General features: G+C 38.5%; 1 protein-coding gene across 4 annotated transcripts in view; it reads right to left on the reverse strand.

Moving 5' to 3' along the window:
• Positions 1–715: 715 nt before the first annotated feature.
• Positions 716–21,093, reverse strand: part of tmem150b (transmembrane protein 150B) — a 28,922-nt gene continuing 8,544 nt past the window's right edge. The window contains exons 1-7 of one of the 4 annotated variants that reach the window (XM_012966557.3): positions 16,583–17,153; positions 10,008–10,082; positions 7,823–7,882; positions 6,063–6,130; positions 5,237–5,364; positions 4,214–4,391; positions 716–1,380 (exon numbers count right to left, since the gene is read on the reverse strand). In XM_012966557.3, coding sequence (XP_012822011.1) covers positions 1,187–1,380; positions 4,214–4,391; positions 5,237–5,364; positions 6,063–6,130; positions 7,823–7,882; positions 10,008–10,072 — 693 coding nt within the window. In that variant the 5' untranslated portion in view covers positions 10,073–10,082; positions 16,583–17,153 and the 3' untranslated portion in view covers positions 716–1,186. 4 annotated transcript variants of the gene reach the window in all.

The following is a 21,093-nucleotide window of genomic DNA, read 5'->3' on the forward strand; positions in this document are numbered from 1 at the left end:
AAACTTTATTTTCTCCTTTAAACGCTGTCATGTGGCCTTACTAAATGTCCAGTGTTCATCAGATTTTTGGTGTCAAAATTCCCTCCTATTTTGTTGAAAGCCCAAGCAAATGTGCCCTATAAAAAAAATGTATATTCACAGCTGTCAAAAAACATGCAGCAAGCAAAATACCACAAACTCCCCCAAACGTGGCCTACTAAATAAGTTTGTAAGTTCCAGCAGTATCAGACCCCTAGGTGTATTTATATCCTCCCAAAGCCCAACATTGATCCTTATCTTTCTCCAGAGATTTAGGGCTCAGGCACACGGGGAGATTAGTCGCCCACGACAAAACTCCCTGTTCGCAAGCGACTAATCTCCCCGGATTGCCATCCCACCGGCGAAAATGTAAATCGCCGGTGGGATGGCATACGTGGCGCAAGTTGCCTCGAGAGGAAACTTGCGCGATTTCAGTTAAATCGCGCCACCGCGTATGCCATCCCACCGGTGATTTACATTTTCGCCGGTGGGATGGTAGTTCGGGGAGATTAGTCGCCTGAGACACAGGAGATTTGTCGCGGGCGACTAATCTCCCCGTGTGCCAGAGCCCTAACAGAACGTGTCGGGTGTTGGCCAATCATACAAAGAGATTTCAGCTTTTAAAACCAGTGAAAGTGGGATATTCTACAATGCACCCATTTCAAACACAGAATTAAAAAAAATACCACTACCAATACCGATTTTAACTGAAAAATATATTTATATTTTACAACACAATATTTTAATACTGCCCACTCTTGGTCATAATTGGACCATTCCGAATGTGTTATTTAAAGCTATCACAGATCTTTATCATTGCACTTAGTGTTAACACAATGAACAAGGTTTCACAGTGTGCCCCACAGCAGCCATCAAGAGAGTAAGATCGGGAGGGTTGAAGTCGATCATTGTCCAATGCAGTCCAACTTTTCCAAATTGTGAGTCAAATATTAAATAGAACATAAGGGCCAAACTGCATGAAAATGATGTTAGACAAAAGCAGCCTGTAGATTCCTAGGGGCACTGCCTTCTGGTGGTTACATTCTTCTACCAAAGACTACTTGCCAGGCCCTTGAACGTAGAATATTTCCATCCTAAAATAACCATAACATCCCATTAGAGCTGATGGTGTGTCGTCCATCCGTTCAACAGTTGCACGCGCAGATTCCTAAATATTTAATGTGACTGTAGAGACCTCCACTTCATTTGGGATAGCTGTCCTCTTCTTCACATGGAAATAGTGTCCATCAAGGTGCCAAAAGTCCACTGAGAATAGTCCATAAAGGAGGAATAAAATCATAGCCACGATCCATTCGCATATTGCAGATATCGATTTCATGTTCAGTTTGAGGAACACAGCCACTTTGGCATGGGGTTAAGGAATAGTAAGATAATGATCCATATACACTATTAGTACAACTTTGTTTAATATCTAGCAATACTATAACAGGTATCGGACCCCTTATCCGAAAACCCATTATCCAGAAAGTTCTGAATTATAGAAAGGCCATCTCCCATAGACTCCATTTTAATCAAATAATTCACATTTTTAAAAATGGTTTCCTTTTTCTGCGTAATAAAACAGTACCTGTACTTGATCCCAACTAAGATATAATTACCCCTAATTGGGGGCAGAACAGCCCTATTGGGTTTATTTCATGGTTAAATGATTCCCTTTTCTCTGTAATAATAAAACAGTACCTGTACTTGATCCCAACTAAGATATAATTACCCCTTATTGGGGGCAGAACAGCCCTATTGGGTTTATTTCATGGTTAAATGATTCCCTTTTCTCTGTAATAATAAAACAGTACCTGTACTTGATCCCAACTAAGATATAATTACCCCTTATTGGGGCAGAACAGCCCTATTGGGTTCATTTCATGGTTAAATGATTCCCTTTTCTCTGTAATAATAAAACAGTACCTGTACTTGATCCCAACTAAGATATAATTAATTCTTATTAGAGCCAAAACAATACTATTGGGTTTAAATACTGCTTACATTTATATATATATATATATATATATATATATTTTTTTTTTTTTTTTTTTTAGTAGACTTAGGGGCTGATTTACTAACCCACGAACGGGTCGAAATGAGTCCGATTGCGTTTTTTTCGTAAAGATCGGTATTTTGCGATTTTTTTCGTATTTTTTGCGATTTTTTCGGCGTCTTTACGAATTTTTCGTTACCAATACGATTTTTGCGTAAAAACGCGAGTTTTTCGTAGCCATTACGAAAGTTGCGTAAAATCTTGCGATTTTTCGTAGCGTTAAAACTTGCGCAAAAAGTTGCGCTTTTTTCGTAGCGTTAAAACTTACGCGAAGCTTCGCACCTTTTAAGTTTTAACGCTACGAAAAAGGCGCAACTTTTCGCGTAAGTTTTAACGCTACGGAAAAATCGCAAGATTTTACGCAACTTTCGTAAAGGCTACGAAAAACTCGCGTTTTTACGCAAAAATCGTATTGGTAACGAAAAATTCATAAAGACGCCGAAAAAATCGCAAAACATACGAAAAAGTCGCAAAATGTTCGTTTTCAAGTCGGAACTTTTCCAATTCGGGTCGGATTCGTGGGTTAGTAAATCAGCCCCTTAGGGTAGGAGATCTAAATTACAGAAAGACCCCTTATCCAGAAAACCCCAGGTCCCAAGCATTCTGGATAATGGGTCCCATACGTGTACCATGATTTAGCTCCTGATGACCCCAGCTTTTGTACAGTAATATTTTCCTGGTTCTGTCATTATCCCAGCCATTACTTACCTATTTCAATTTCCACCATGCCAAGGCCCTAAAGACCTCCAAACTATATAACACCATTTACATGGCTTCTTGCAAACCCACATTAAATATATCAAGCACAGTGTGCAATAAAGGGATGCCATCCACCATAAAAAGACCTGCACTGCTACATATGACATAAACATATTAAACATAAATGAATCTGCTAAACTGCTGCAAAAAAGAATTTCTTTTTACATGTCATTAATTGCCTCAGGTTACCCAGATCCACCTAATCTCAACAGATAAACTCAGTAGCTGAAGCCCCAAATTGAAACAAATGAGAACTGTAAGGGCTATGGCTGACAGGACTTTTCTTCTCCTTTTTCTCCTCCAGCAGGGGCTATAAACCATCTGAAATAACTTTCCTACTGTGAATAATGTTAATCAATGGTGGCAAAACATATACACTCTGTAGTAGCCGGAAGTTGCCTTGCATCCCTTAGGGCTCTGGCACACGGGGAGATTAGTCGCCCGCAACAAATCTCCCGTGTCTCGGGCGACTAATCTCCCCAGATTGCCATCCCACCGGCGAAAATGTAAATCGCCGGTGGGATGGCATATGCGGCGGCCTCGAGAGGAAACTTGTGCAATTTCACTGAAATCGCTCCGCCGCGTATGCCATCCCACCGGCGATTTACATTTTCGCCGGTGGGATGGCAATCTGGGGAGATTAGTCGCCCGCGACACGGGAGATTTGTTGCGGGCGACTAATCTCCCCGTGTGCCAGAGCCCTAAATTTGAAAATTGGCTAATTTTATTATTTTAATAATAGGAAGTGAACTTGTGGTTAACTTGTTGATTAGATAAACCACCCCTAAGTGTCACAATTTATACCTTCATTTGCCAGCTGTTCCCCCCCAGATTTCCATATCAGTTACTATAATATAACTCAAGTCAAAGAAACAACTCTGGCCCAAGACCTGTAACCCACTGATCCTTTAAACACACTTCATATCCAATGACCCTGTAGCCACTGTAGCAGTCAAAGCTAAATGTCTTCTATTAAAAACCCCACAGTTGCAAAAATCAAGTGTCCAACAAGGGATTGATTTGTTTTAATGTGATTCTCTGTGCTAACCAGACCAGTTGTTTAAGTTTATTTCATTTTTACAAAGGGAGTCTACATTCTACCTGACCTGCATTTATCTCATTACCTAAAATGTACGGTTATTACAGTCTTACCCCAAGCCAGAGGAATACCAAAGTGCTTAGATATCTAAATAAAAAGTTCTAATATAACTTAAAACAAGTGTTAGTTTTGGGAGGCCCTATAGATAAACAGTAATCTAAATAATATAAGGGTGACCAAAGAGATACTTCAATAACTTAAGATTCATATTCTACAGGTTTTTTTGTACGCCCTTAACTCCACCTTTACCCCCCCCCCTCCAAATGGCAATGTAAGGATACTCAAGACGATTAATGCCGTGCAAGCAACACTGAGGCAAAATCTGATTGGTCCAATGTAACATCCGCCATGCTTCGGCTTCACCATGTACGTCAAAACAGTCTGCATCCAAAAGTAGATGTTACCGATAACGAAGGCCAGAAAAGCTCCAGCCAAGTGTGTCTCCAGCTGATTCGATTGCTGCAGAGGACAAAACCATTGATGATCAGCCGTACCTTAAGGGGTACAGTATTTGCTAATATAGTCCACTTCTTTCTACTTTAATAACAAAGCACACCAGTACTTTCTAAGCAGGGGTCATGCCAACCCCAAATGCATATTCCATAAAGTTGGCATGGAAACAGGGCTGTTTCTAGAGATGGGCAACTGAACAGTTTGCTGGCTTAAAATATTTTACAAAGCTATCTCGCCTAAACCAACCTCGAGCAGAACTCCTGAGGTTGGGGACAGTACACCAGGGTCAGACTAGGGTGTTCAGGGGACCCCCCCCAAGGTGCTCCCAGTGGCCCCTACTGTAGTCCCACCTCTCCCCAAGCACACATATATTATACTTAACATTGGGGAGGGAGATCAGCAGGGGAGTTTTTTCCCAGGTTCCCACAGGCCCAGTTGGACCCTGCAACAGAGTTATTGGCCCAGGAGCTAAAATGTCAGAAATGTCCAATGCTTGATAATATAGTGCACTTCTTTCTAGTTTAATAGCAAAGCACACCGGTATGCTTAGAAAATACTGGTATGCTTTGTTATTGAAGGAGAAAGAAGTGGAGTTTATCCTATACAGAAATACAGAACACACTGAGCAACATACATATATATATATATATATATATATATATATATATATATAAATATAGAGAGAGAGTGAGTAAATAAGTAAAATATATTATTATTATTTTGGTTAATTAATGATATGTGAGTTTGTGAGTTATAAATATAAAGATTATATTCATCCCAATGGTTTTTTTATCTTCATTTTACAGAGAGACAATATCATTTTCTATTAGGCTGACTGTTGGAATAGTTACCTGGAAGTTCCCAACTATGGATGTACCCAAGGCACACAGAAGTCCCATTGCCAGACTGACAGAATTAAGGACAGAGTGGCAACCGTAATCTCTAATTTGCTGGAACCGTATAACAGAGATCCATACACCTAATAAGGGAGAGGGAGAGCACCTTTAATACATACAATTACAGCGAAAGGAAAGAAACATTGATATAGCTATTATACAATTGCTCATCTATGATTTGGTGGTGGTACCACCTACAGGCATATGTTTCCAAGTTGACACACTCTATTCTAACTTATTTCTTATTCATTTTTTTCTGTAGCCTTTTTCTGGGCATAAATCATGTCCCAGGCCAAGTAGCACCGGTGCCCAAGGCAATACTACATAACCTGGTGCCCCGCCAACCTGCCTACTCTCCACTTACTCCATGGCCTTTGGTTCTATTTACAGCCTAGGCTGTTTGCATCGCAGTAGCCACTCACGTTTTTAACTCAAGAATAAAGGATACATTTTTTAGAGAAGGAGTGGGGTTTTTTCTTTTTTTTTTGGTGTTATAGATACGCAGTGTTGGAGCACTGCGCTGAATTGGCCAGAACCCATCTTTAGTTTTTTGCTAAAGGCACTAAATGAGGGGGTGAGTCTGTGCAGACTAATCTTTTTTTGTTCCTGTTTATTTTCCCTCATATTTATGGCATATTAGGAATTCTCCTTCTCTACATATTTGTATATATAGTAGTTACCATATTTCCATATAACGCTATTGCCCACTGTGGGATCATATATCACCCTTATTATACAGAACTGATAACTAAAACACAGTAGTAAAACAAACAGAACATACCTAGCATTGCTCCTACATTAAGAACTTGTCCAAATACACAGCTCTGCGGAGGGTATGTCCCACATAGACTATAGGGAGAAAATGGGTAATTATTCACATTTTTAAAACTCACTGATTCATGCATGGGTTATGGGTTATTATATTAGACAGAAATATGTCACATGGTACTTCTTCAGAAAATTCTCTTCTTTTCATATTTCAATGTCTTTTGCAGGAAAGATATCAGGGCTCATGTACGTCCACAAGGGCTCAGTACAATTGCACCAAGCACATCGCCCATTAACCGCAATAAGACTGAAATTCTGGGAAAAGACTGCATTGTGGGAAAAAAACATAGCGATTGCACTCAAAATTGATCTTTGCTCACTGCACTTGTAGACGTACAGGAGCCCTATAATCTAGTATCCCCTTATACCTTCTCCTTTTCTGATATTAAAGACCAATTAATTTCCCCACCCCATGGGACTCTATATCCATATGTAATAAAAGGCACTAAGTTTGCCCAGGAGCATTAACCCATAATATGTTTGCTTTTAAACAGGTGACCAGTATATGCTACCTGCTGACTGGTTGCTGTGGGTTACTGCTATATTTATCATTTACCTAAATGCCTAACATCTATAACACTTCTATACTCCCTTTTTCTAACCTCTCCTTTGTCACTATAAACACCACTGTTATTTGGAATGCTAGCTGATCACGGTAATATACTTTAGTCACTTTAATTCCATTGTTGACATATTTTTATAATCATATATTAAAGAAGAAGGAAAGGCTAAGTCACTTGGGGGTGCCAAAATGTTAGGCACCCCCAAGTGACTTAGATCGCTTACCTTCTACCCCGGGCTGGTGCCCCTGTATGGAGAAAACAGCACCAGCCTGGGGTAGCAGCGATCGCTTCCTCCTTCCTCCCTCGCTGCGCGCGCATGCACAGCAGAGTGAAAAACCGAACTTTAACAGAGAAGTCGGCTTTTTCACTCTACTGCGCATGCGCCGGACTCGGAGTCTAGGGGAAAGGAAGGCGGAAGTGCTCGCTACAGGTGCCACGGGCTGGTGCGGTTTTCTCCTAACAGGGGCACCAGCCCGGGGTACAAGGTAAGCGATTCAAATCACTTGGGGGTGCTTAACATTTTAGCACCCCCAAGTGACTTAGCCTTTCCTTCCCCTTTAAAACTGCAAATCAGTCAGTGTCTTCATCTTCATTAATAAATCATCCTTCTCTGAAACAATATATCTCTGCCCTATCAGCAAGTCAAGTACCCACTTTACCCTTGTTATACGGCACCCAGACTCCTACCTGCCAGCTACTCACTAGTGGCTCAACTGTCTCTTTAAGTCTCTCGGGCAGACCTGCTCCTTTCATAAAGACCTTGGTCTTGTTTTCTGATATACCAGAAACATTTTCCTTTCTCTTATGTCCTACTATTCTATTCCAGACCATTATGGTGAATCTTTAGTTCACCTTTTGATTGATATCCCCCCCTCTCTTCTGCTCTTTATATACATACAGTATATTCATATGGATATATCTTCTGGCCCCCCCTCTCTTCTGCTCTTTATATACATACAGTATATTCATATGGATATATCTTCTGGCCCCCCCTCTCTTCTGCTCTTTATATACATACAGTATATTCATATGGATATATCTTCTGGCCCCCCCTCTCTTCTGCTCTTTATATACATACAGTATATTCATATGGATATATCTTCTGGCCTTCATCAGGAAGGAATGAATAAGAAATCATTGATGCCCTTACCTGATAAAGGGAAACCCATCTGTGAGATTGACAGACCCATTGCTCACCGACATCCCATACCTGTTAAAAGTGTAACAGTAAAATCAAAGCAGAACATTGATAGTTTAAGGTATCCTGTGCCCTCCATTCAAGACATGAATAATATACTCCATATTTATCCCTGATGATTCCATTCCCTCCAGTTAAACATACCAGTAACTGAATTAGAAGAGCTGTATTCCTGTATTGACTCATCTGCTATTTTTGTATCTCCTGATTCCTTACGATTTTGTGGGATATTTGATGCAATAGACTTTTAACCTTCTAGTACAACTCCAGGTCTAGATGACATTCCTACTGTGCAGCATTAATCAGGTCCCACATAGGCACCTTGTGGCATGACTAGACAGATATTGGTGCACTATGGCCACACACAGAGGTAGTGTACTTATGTAAAGGATTGGTCAGCTGGTCAATCAGTTTAAACACTTGGGGGCACATTTACTAAAATTCCTTTTTTTATGGCCTTGAATGTCGTATAAACTTGGTCATTGTTGTATTTATAAAATGTCATGATAATGGTTGAATCGTTCGATCGAAAGTTTCGAATTTTTCAAATTGAAATTGTAAAAACTTGAAAAATTTGAGTTTAAATGGACATTTGTTTCCATGAACCCTCTTAATTTTTCCGAAACAGGAATTGCTCCAGCAGCCATTTTAGGAGCCTTGGCATTCTTGGAAAACAATAATGTGTTTAAGTTTCCCTTGAAACTGGGTGAAACTGAAAACAATGATGGGATTAACTTTCCCTTAAAAGTTTGAAATAGAAAACAATGAGGGGATTAGTATCTAGTATAAATAAATTTGAAGCAACTGGACTTGTTTAGTAATCATTGAAGACGTTTCACTACTCATCCGAGCAGCTTCTTCAGTTCAACGAGGGGATTAGGTTTCCCTTGAAGCTGGGTGAAACTGAAAACAATGAGGAGATTAACTTGTCCTTGAAAATGTGTCAATGTGTCACTGACAGCTATTCTGCTACTCTAAGGGGCACATTTACTATGGGTCGAATCCGAGTCCGAATGGAAAAAATTCGGATTGGAAACGAACGTTTTGCGACTTTTTCGTATTTTTTGCAATTTTTTCGGCGCCTTTACGACTTTTCGGAAATTATCGCGACTTTTTCGTTACCAATACGATTTGCGCGAAAATACGAGTTGCGATTTTTTCGTAGCGTTAAAACTTAAAAGGCGCAACGTTTTGCGCAAGTTTTAACACTCCGAAAAAATCGCAACTTTCGGAATGGCTACGAAAAACTTGCGTTTTTCCGCAAAAATCATATTGGTAACGAAAAAGTCGCGATAATTTTCCGAAAAAATCGCAAACTACCGATCATTACGAAAAAAACGCAATCGGACGCATTCGGCCCGTTCATGAGTAAGTAAATGGGCCCCTAAGCCTCCATAGGACTCAATGGTACTCGACAGATCAAACCTGTCAGACTTTCATTTTACAAAAAAAGTTAACTAAACATGAATAAATCACGAATTATGGGAGTTATTTTCTGGGAATAATAACAAAAAAATTGAGTTCTGGTGAAAACCCAATCATAAATCTCGAAATTATCTAGAAGTAAGAAAAAATCCGACTTTATCTCTTAATTGCTTAGTAAATGTGGCCCTTGGTGTAGGTGTTGGCCAGTACGGCTGGGCGACATTTCAAATCAGATCTAGGGTTTAATTTTGGCCAATCATCATTTAGAACTGGGTAACAACTAGGAAACTTTAGGTAATGAATCAGTTAGTAAAGTCTACATTAAATGATATACACCCACCATTTTTTCTCTGCCCCTAATCTATAGGTGGCTTTTAAGATTCTCAACTCTATTACCTGAGTTATTTGTAGAGGGCAATAAAATGTATAGGGAGGAAACCTTGGAGGAAAAGCTTGCAGAGCTGACTGTTAATGTTATACTAAAGGAAACATATTTCTTGCTTCATATTTTGAAACATGCAACTGTCTACTTTATCTTGATCTACTACAACTTCCTATGTAGTTGGGGCCACATTGCAAAATCCAGAATTCTTGGCTTGCCAGCATATCGACTGTGCACTACTGTACAACAAATTCTTTTTTTATTTATTTTTTTTAAATCCAAACTATCTTTTCACACTGCTAAGAAAAAATAAAAGCCATATATACTTACACTATCCATATTCCGGCCGTGGCCCAAATAGTCAGACAAATGGGAAGAAGAGCCCAGGCCCACATTATTAATAGTCTGAAAAACACCAACACAGGTAAGACCAATGAGATACGTGCCACTTGCATTGACATTGTGTGTGTACATAAGGGAACTGTTTCCAGACACAGCTAGAAGTAGGTTGATCAATCTATTTCATAAGGTTCTTGTAATAACTGCTCTATATTTATTAAATTTGTGTAAGTTCTATGGTCAACAGATACCACACACCAGGGTGATATTTTAAGTATATTTAATGTGTGAAAATAATGTTACAGAAAAATACATACAAATTATAACAATTAAGCCAGTCAGATATATCATTGACAGCCTACCAAAACCATAAATGCAAAGTATATGAATGTATTAATCTGAGGTCTAAAAAGTGTATTATGTGGATAAATGTGTATGTCTTAGTGTGTGTGTGTGAGTGTCTGTGTGTGTCTGTGTGGCATGTGTGCTTGTGTTTTAGACTCTCCTTTGTTCCTAAATATATACCCCCTCAATGGGATACACTTCCCCCACCCTAATACATAGGCCATTCCATAGGTTGCTTAGGGACATTGCTGATGTAAGTAACAAAGGACTATATAAATTTATGTGTCAGTCAATATATGTATGGCTAAGGCAGGAGTGCTATTAACTCCTTCAAACCCACTGTATCACCAATTTTCAAACCTTAATATTTTACAAATTCCCCCTTTGCACCCTGGCTTTGCCAACAACATTTCATTCATATGCAACATAAATATTAAGGAAGTCATTCTTTGCCACTTGTCAAATGTCCATAGTACATATATCATGAGTTTTTAATAACATGTAATGAGATGGTAAGCAGTGATAGCTCATGAGAACTAATAACGTAGATATTGGCCAAAACTACTATACTTAAACATTGTTGCATTCTTCAACATCTAACCATAGCCTCCTGGTGTAAGTTTAAAAAACTTCCATCAAAACGTCATAAAGCTGTGTTTGATTGCAGTTGACTGTGAATTCTTTACTACACCTTGCATTCCCTTGCTGGGAATAGTGTATCATTAAGAGCAGAGTTCTCCATTCTGGAAATAACTTTCACCAAGTTACAGTCCCATTTCTCATTGCTTTCTTTACACAATATTTGGTGAACACTCTTCCAGTGAATGATGCAAGGCAGGTGTCTGGTTGCTTGAGTAGCTTCCATACAATGGTAGCCTGCAGCTCCTATAGGGTTCAACAAATGTAAGCCGTAACTTTTATAGTTGATCAGATAATCACGCTTTTTTTCAATAATCTTGAAACAGACTTGGCTTCTTTGGAAACCCTGAGCCATAACTCAGTCCATAGATCAAAAGATGGTGTGGCTTGAATAGATCATATCAGGTTTAAAAAAACAATAACAGTCTGTCGAAAACTGTAGCAGGCCAAATCAGAATCAGGAGAAATAAAAACATTGCTTTGTGAACAGTTCTTACATTTCAGAATAAAAGTCATTCCTCGGGTAACCCTTATACGTATTATACTTTAATGTTGATTCTTCCCGGGTCACAGTCTGTATCACATAATTACTTTACTCCTGAAACCTGCACTTCTCTTTGTAGAGTGGTGTTCCTCTTCTTTTGTTTTGCAGCTATTATCCAGTATGGCCTATAGCTAGTGTTATACTAAAATCTTATTCTATCACTGTATTACCATGTCATTGTCATGAATATGATGTTATATATTCATATAGTCACCTCACTAAAATTCAGATGATATAGCCTTACAGCAAAGTAAAAACAGGGGAATAGTTCTTAGGAACACTTTTAAAAAAAAGAAAGAATATTTAAAATTCAGTATTATGACAATCGATTGCCATCTTGGAGTCAGGAAGGAATTTTTTCCCCTCTGCGGCAAATTAGAGAGGCTTCAGATGGGGTTTTTGCCTTCCTCTGGATCAACTAGTAGTAAGCAGATTATATATAGGCATTATGGTTGAACTTGATGGACGTATGTCTTTTTTCAACCCAACTTACTATGTTACTATGACAAAAAGTTGTGCCTTTTCCTTCCAATTGAATAACAAAAAACATTGAAGGCACACCGATACAATCACAATTGTGTCCATGTGATTAAATAATCATAAAATCATAACATATCAATGATTTCCATTTCCAGATTTAACTAAAATTTATAACTAACCATTAAGTACCAGTATAAAATATCCGCATTCATTTAACAAAAACATTTTCAATACATGTATAATTATTTATTCATATTTAACATAATTCCTCCAAGTTCTGTTCATCTATCCCACAAAATCATAGCATAAATGTTTCCATACTCCATTAATCAATATCCATGACAATATAAAAAAATTAATTTGTAGAATTTCTTCATATTCCTAAATTATCTTCCCGACTTTGTAGGTAGGGAAAGAGATCTAACTCCCATTTATAGGAAAAATGTTGCTGGATCTAATTTCCTTAAACGCTAGAACATTACTGGTTTTGGGTTACAATCAAAGTTCTTTGTTCTTTTAAACTCATAATTTGTATCTTTCTGTGTCTTGAAGTCTTCGTTATCTTGCTTGATAAGTATGTATGAAAAATCTGGAGCAGAACTGTAACATATATTTTATATTCATATAAAGCAGCATGTATGTATTAGATGTCTATTAGCATGTTAAAAGAACCATTTGTCAGATTTTCCTAAAATACACAGGTATTAATATTCCTTTGTGCCTTAAGGTCAAACCAATACTGACCTTCCCATAAAACCAACAAGGATCATCTGAAAACTTTGTAAAACCTCATATCTCATCATTACTGCTCATTGTACTGCTCCATCTCCAACCCCCAAAAGCTGTCATTTAAAATAAAGACTGTGGGCCTGATTCACTAAAGTGCGATAAAAATTATTGCACGCTTTTTTGCGGTAAAAAAGACACGATAATTTGCGCGCGATTCACCATAGTATTATCGCGTGCGATAAATCGGCATTTTCGCATGCGGTATTTCTCGCGCTAGTTTTACCGCATGCGTTATTTTCCGCGCTGAAAAGAATACGATCGCATGATTCACTATAGCTACGAAAAACTTGCCTTTTTCCGTAAAAATCGTATTGGTAACGAAAATGTCGCGATAATTTTCCAAAAAAATCGCAAAATACCGATCATTACGAAAAAAACGCAATCGGACGCATTCGGCCCGTTCGTGAGTAAGTAAATGGGCCCCTAAATATCGCATTCGGCTATGCGAAAATTAACTCCTACTACAGACAGGCGATAATTAAACAAAAGTACAGTAAATGAGTTTTTTGCAATAAAATATGGACTTTGCAGTGTTATTTATTGAAGTCTGTGTTTCCCCTAGAGTAACGCAGCCGCCAGTTTGCAGCGAAATGTCCATTTTTAATACAGTAATTTTCCACAAGTATTGGCGTGTATGGCTAACATGGCGTGCGTTCATTTGCGCGACTATTTATATTTGGCTACAAGTGATGAAATGTTTCGCCAGGCATGGATTCGCAGCGAATTTTTGGACGTGCGTTGAATTTTTTTTGCGGCGGATTTTTTCATGCGTTTCGCAAAACAATCCGCCAATGGCAAAACGCATGAAAAAATTCGCCACGCAAAAATTCAACGCACATCCAAAAATTTATACAAGCGTCAAAAAATAATAGTCACGGGCAACAATTTTTTTGCCCGCACAACATTTTTGCCATTTCGTGGATCTTTCGAAAGATTTGCTAATTTTTCACTAAAGATAACCAGAACACATTCGCTCATCACTAGTGGCTACTATTTATAAGCATCTACTATTTATATGATACTATTTATATGCTACCATTTATATGTGGCTAATATTTATATACACCATTTATATGCGGCGACAATTTTTATACACTATTTCTATGCTACCATTCATATGCGGCGACTATTCGCGTGCGTAATTTAGCGCATGTACCGGCAAATACAGCATTGAAATAGTCTTCGCGAGTTAAATAACGCATGTAATATCGCGCGTAAAAAACCGCAAGTATGCTTATAGTGAATCGTGCGAAAAATCGCGTGGTAAAATTTATAGTTCACGCTAAAAATAGCGCACATTTTATCGCACTTTAGTGAATCAGGCCCACTGTGACTTAAATTAGACACCCATGCCATATGAGCTGTATGATTTTAACAAAACCCTATTCCCAGGGGCAGTCACATACCTTAAATCATGCCCAGCTGTATAAACTAAAATGAGATTCTGCTTTCAATATTAAACAAAATGGAGAAAACAGAAAAATGCTACATCACTGGGTAATGTCCCCCAAGGACAAAATATATTTAGATTCAGTACACATACGGTTAGTAACCATTAATGTTAAAACCCTGAAAAGATCTTGATGGACATTGCTTTCTATGACCTTATTTATACAAAGATCAACAATCAAAGATTAAACAATTATTAATTAGACAAACAAACAAACAAACAAACTGAAACATATGTATATACAGTACAGCTGTTAATCTTGCAAGTGAAAATAATGGATCCATAATCAGTCTTCAAAGTTTTTAAACATATACATCTTATAATACATCTTTGTTAGTTTTAAACATTTTATCACATAACTGGCCAGGTCATGTGATAATCCAAACTATCAAAGGTCCATAAGATGTATATGGAGTACTCTTTCAACATATTCATAATTTGAATAGTTTCGTTTGTAGTTATCCTGTATGATTTCTATTTTTAGAAATGCCAATTCATTAACTTGCGCAGTATTTGAATAAGTGCACCTTAAGATTTTGATTTTAAACCTCTGACCAAGAAATCAAACTGGTTAGGCTTTGTCTACATCATTATCATGCAAACATGCTTCTGTTAGTCACTGTGAACAAATACATATAACAGACATATGAGACAAAGGGTTGCAAGAGACAAACCTTTCTTAAACAAAAACCTCACAGCATGCATTCTCTACTCATGCACTGCAAGAAAATATCCCAGTATATTCTGTGTATCCATGGTCTTCCTTAATGGATTAAGAACCCATCTCCTAAAACAGGGGTGGGCAAACTTTTTGGCTCACGGGCCACATTTACTCACCCCCGGGCCGGACCGGGCCAGCGTTATGCCCCCTTCGTCTCTTTAATTCCGGCCCGCCAATGACACCAAGTCTCGCGTGATGAGACGGTGTCGTCGGCGGGCCGGATTAAAAAGGCCAAGGGGCCGGATGTGGCCCGCGGGCCGTAGTTTGCCCACCCCTGTCCTAAAAAGATCGTAAACAGTTTAATACACATTTCATGATTAACAAATAAAGTTGTTACTGGAGCCCTTTCTTTTTTTACTAAGACCATAGTATTCTATAACCAGTGAGGAAGTTCATCTGGTTTACCCTTAAATATCTAAAAGGACATCAATCAGTGACTACTCTTGGCCTTTGTTCTCCTAACCCGAATATCAGAGGATAGATCTATTGTTCCTATGCATTACATCTTACGTGTCCAATTTTTTTCTGGATCATCAAGATTTGGAACAAACATGGATCTCTGTTCCTTTGTGATCACAGAAACCTGATTATTATGTTGCAAAATTGATTCCATTTCTGACAGTCTAACGTCATGCTTAGCAATCTCTTTAACCAGACAGTCAGCACTAACCCTGTCACGTTCTACTCTTTCCTCCTCCAGAGTAGTAATCTGTCCTGCATTACCCTGTCACGTTCTACTCTTTCCTCCTCCAGAGTAGTAATCTGTCCTGCATTACCCTGTCACGTACTACTCTTTCCTCCTCCAGAGTAGTAATCTGTCCTGCATTACCCTGTCACGTTCTACTCTTTCCTCCTCCAGAGTAGTAATCTGTCCTGCATTACCCTGTCACGTTCTACTCTTTCCTCCTCCAGAGTAGTAATCTGTCCTGCATTACCCTGTCACGTTCTACTCTTTCCTCCTCCAGAGTAGTAATCTGTCCTGCATTACCCTGTCACGTTCTACTCTTTCCTCCTCCAGAGTAGTAATCTGTCCTGTATTACCCTGTCACGTTCTACTCTTTCCTCCTCCAGAGTAGTAATCTGTCCTGCATTACCCTGTCACGTTCTACTCTTTCCTCCTCCAGAGTAGTAATCTGTCCTGCATTACCCTGTCACGTTCTACTCTTTCCTCCTCCAGAGTAGTAATCTGTCCTGCATTACCCTGTCACGTTCTACTCTTTCCTCCTCCAGAGTAGTAATCTGTCCTGCATTACCCTGTCACGTTCTACTCTTTCCTCCTCCAGAGTAGTAATCTGTCCTGCATTACCCTGTCACGTTCTACTCTTTCCTCCTCCAGAGTAGTAATCTGTAATCTGTCCTGCATTACTTTCCTTTCTATTTGAGCATATTAACATATGAAATGTTTTCACCATTAACATAACATTGTTAATCCTATGCTTCATCTTGGAAAATGATATTCCTTCCTCTAACTTTAAATTTGCCCCCACACACTGACTATACAGATCTGACCAAATCTCTGCCTCAGACATAATTCTATGAGGGATTTTAAACTCAAATTTGCTTTTCCTAGCCAAATTATCAAGAAAATCCATACTCACCGGAAAGCAGAATGTTTCTCACTGCGCCCGCAATTATGTCAAAGCCTATAATACTTACACAAGTAACTACTAGGTTCTTTTACTCATATAGACATCTGGAAGCTTCAGTTCAACTACACCCTTCTGTCCCCCTTTGAAGCTGACAGTGTGTGTATATGTGTAGTGTCCAGGTCTATAAATCTGGGTGGACTCGCCAACTGTAATAACTGCTCTATATTTATTACATTTGTGTAAGTTCTATGGTCAACAGATACCACACACCAGGGTGATATTTTAAGTATATTTAATGTGTGGAAATAATGTTACAGAAAAATACATACAAATTATAACAGTTAAGCCAGTCAGATATATCATCGACAGCCTACCAAAACCATAAATGCAAAGTATATGAATGTATTAATCTGAGGTCTAAAAAGTGTATTATGTGGATAAATGTGTATGTCTTAGCTGTGTGTGTGTGAGTGTCTGTGTGAGTGTCTGTGTGGCATGTGTGCTTGTGTTTTAGACTCTCCTTTGTTCCTAAATATATACCCCCCCAATGGGATACACTTCCCCCACCCTAATACATAGGCCATTCCATAGGTTGCTTAGGGACATTGCTGATGTAAGTAACAAAGGACTTTGCCCACCCCTGTCCTAAAAAGATCGTAAACAGTTTAATGCACATTTCATGATTAACAAATAAAGTTGTTACTGGAGCCCTTTCTTTTTTACTAAGACCATAGTATTCTATAACCAGTGAGGAAGTTCATCTGGTTTACCCTTGAATATCTAAAAGGACATCAATCAGTGACTACTCTTGGCCTTTGTTCTCCTAACCCGAATATCAGAGGATACTGTAGATCTATTGTTCCTATGCATTACATCTTATGTGTCCAATTTTAAGTCTTTTCTGTCAAATATCAGTCAAATAAAACCTTAATGGTGTTTAACAAAAGCAAATATATATATTAGAATGTGTTCACTCTCTCTCTTCTGTACTTATTCAAAAAAGGTAAGTAAAGTAATTGCATTATAGGCAAATGTGCCCTCAATATCCTATAATAATAATTTCCCTCAGTTTATTAAGCAATCTACATGGAAATACAATGCAGCATTCAGAAAATAATATCTGTTTCTCTGTCCAAACTTACTACTTACACTGTAGAAGTATGCTCATTACATTAATAAAATGCTTTGGTTGAGTAACTCTACCAGTAACTCACTGGTGTAACCTGAGCATTACCAGTGTGCCTCATTGTATTTATGTATAATTTAGAGAGGACAAACCAAATCAAAATCTATACTTTTGTGAGACTGATTTTGATTATAAAAGATCAATACCAGTCCTGCACAAACTTCTGTAGATATAACTTTTAGATATTTTGATCAGTGGAAGCAAACCATTTTCTCATTTCTAGTGAAAATACTGACTTTATGATACAAATAAAACAAGAAAACAGTTAAGATATTTATCATTCCACTGCCAAAATAACTTTCCAACAATGCTAACATGGCATTTGCTGAATAAGGGATTAATATTTGCAGAAATTCTGCAGTATAAAACAATAAATACACTATAAGTTTTCCTGATCCTGCTGTTCAGTGAAATACATTCACAGTCACAACAGTCACTATAACATATTGAAATTACTGCACATTTCCATGTAAATATTACTTTATTTAAAATTATTCCCAATCATATACATTTACACACACTAAACAAACCTTAAGTGAATAAGTACCAACATCTCCCTATTAACTCTGTTCTGTTATTGTTCCCTTCTTCCTCAACAAAAAGAAACTCCTTTTGTCTTCAGTCCTTTGTCTTTTGTAAAGGCAGACAGGCCTATTCATGAGACATAGGGGGGTCGAACAACTTGCTCCTCTGTGCTTTAGGTTTTGCTACTTTCGTAACATTACAAACCTGAGCTTGCTCATAAGCGATTACAGAATTTTTATCAAACTTAAATCCCTTGCTCTTAATTAATTTTCTCAATTTAAAACATTTCCTCCTGAAATGCCCTAATTTGTTGCAAAAATAACAAGTAGCATATTTCTGCATCTTGGTATCTGCTTCTTTTGACTGACATATTTCTCTGATCATGTATTTGTTTGAGGGGTCTGAGTTCCAAAGTACAAGCTGTCTCCTGTACTTATCTATATAAGAGGCTGCTTCTGTAAGTGTGTTACACATTGAAGCATTAACCATAGGTCCTGTATCTAAGTACTGAAACTTCTTTACAAAAGCTTGTACCATCTCCTTGGGAACACAATCTTCTCTGATACCCATAATTAGTCTATAGGCTTGCTCAAATATAACCATAAATGCAAAGGGGTCATCATCTATAGAGGTCTTAAGATCATTTAGCACCTCTAGATCAAGTACATTTTCCCCATTAATTATATAATTGACCTGCAAAAGCCTATCCTTTCTTGTGCCATATATTACATTGCCATCCATATCAGTGTCTGGAGCACTCACAGGGGATGATAACCTCTGGCAAATACATGCTGGCACCCACAGTTTAAACACTTTATTCTTTTGGTCCTCGCTCAACCCATATTGTTCTATGTGGGACTCAAATAAATCAGAAATCATTAAGACATTTAATTTTGGGTTAAACTGTGTAATATTTTCCACAATTCTGAACAGCTGTTTATTCATTTTTAATTGCAATTTTGCCCTGTCATAATCTAATGCTGGATCATCAAGATTTGGAACAAACATGGATCTCTGTTCCTTTGTGATCACAGAAACCTGATTATTTTCTAAATATTTCAAACCTTAATATTTTACAGTTCTCCAAATGGCACTTTGGCAGTACTGCCATAGGCCTGCATTAGCCTACCTGTTGTCTATATGGACAGACCAGCTGAAGTTGCCCCTATGTGAAATAGACATTCAAACAGGCATCAGTACAGGTATGGGATCCATTATCCAGAAATCTGTTATCCAGAAAGCTCTAACCTATGGGAAGGCTATCTCCCGTAGACTCCATTTTAATCAAATATTTTAGATTTTTAAACATGTAATAATAAAACAGTACCTGTACTTGATCCCAACTAAGATATAATTACCCCTTATTGGGGGCAGAACAGCCCTATTGGGTTTATTTAATGGTTAAATGATTCCCTTTTCTCTGTAATAATAAAACAGTACCTGTACTTGATCCCAACTAAGATATAATTACCCCTTATTGGGGCAGAACAGTCCTATTGGGTTTATTTCATGTTTAAATGATTCCCTTTTCTCTGTAATAATAAAACAGTACCTGTACTTGATCCCAACTAAGATATAATTACCCCTTATTGGGGGGCAGAACAGCCCTATTGGGTTTATTTAATGGTTAAATGATTCCCTTTTCTCTGTAATAATAAAACAGTACCTGTACTTGATCCCAAGATATAATTACCCCTTATTGGGGGCAGAACAATCTTATTGGGTTTATTTCATGTTTAAATTATATTTTAGTAGCTAAGGTATAGAGATTCAAATTACGGAAAGATCCCTTATCTGGAAAACCCCAGGTCCCGAGCATTCTGGATAACAGGTCCCATACCTGTACTAAAAGTACATCTCTTATAAACATTTTATGTAGTGCTTAACATATAATGTTGGTTCCCATCAGTTACTGCACTATTGGAATTTACTGTAGCTACAAATCTGTCAATTTCCTTACTATAAAGACACACACAGAAAGGATAGAAGCCAGCAGACCTACCAGCAATTGTATCTGTACTGTGAGAGAAAACTGCTGCAGCTCCAGGCAAATAGTATACTGACTGGAATGAACCCAAGACCCAGACGTTAATCATTAAATACAGTAATAAATTTTGGTTTGTACATTTATCAAGAGGCATACGTCTCCTTTTTTGCCTTTCTCTAAACCCAACCCAGCTGTACCCATTTTCATAGGAACCTAAGAGCAATTTTTTTGAGGGCAAAAATCTAATAGCTTCAGCATGATTAAAATGGCATTTGGGTCATGAGTCATTATGTTGGACATCTATTCTGCTTTTTGGACGGTGTGTGGCTATTTATGTATGTCCGAGCAGGGAACTTTGGTGAAAGGGAAGCTGCTGGCTCTGGCCCTCCCAGGGGCACCTGTTTTTCTTATGAAGAAATCTAGTTTCGAGATCACAGCTGTACATGAGACATTCCTGTGGAACCAAATGCGGGCAGCAGTAAATACAGACCTTTATTTTCTTATATTTTCCCTATATTTCTCGGGAACCAAGATTTTGAGCATGTCAAATGCATATGCCCAGGGTCGGACTTGAGGGTGAAGGGCCACCGCGGCCCGCGCCCATAGCTTCCCCCCCCCCGGAGGGGCCTGCCTAACCCCCCTCGCAGGGCCCCCCACCTGACGTCCTTCCCCGAGCGTGTAAATTTAACGCGTTGGTGCAGGATCGGTCGGGCAGGGGGAGCGCCGCAAGGGTCGGGTCTGGGCCGCTGGGGCCCACCGAGATTTTTCCCGGTGTCCCTGCTGCCCAGTCCGACCCTGCATATGCCATTCCTCACACCAGGG

Source organism: Xenopus tropicalis, chromosome 7 (assembly GCF_000004195.4).
Source record: "Xenopus tropicalis strain Nigerian chromosome 7, UCB_Xtro_10.0, whole genome shotgun sequence".
Taxonomy (NCBI): Eukaryota; Metazoa; Chordata; class Amphibia; order Anura; family Pipidae; genus Xenopus; species Xenopus tropicalis.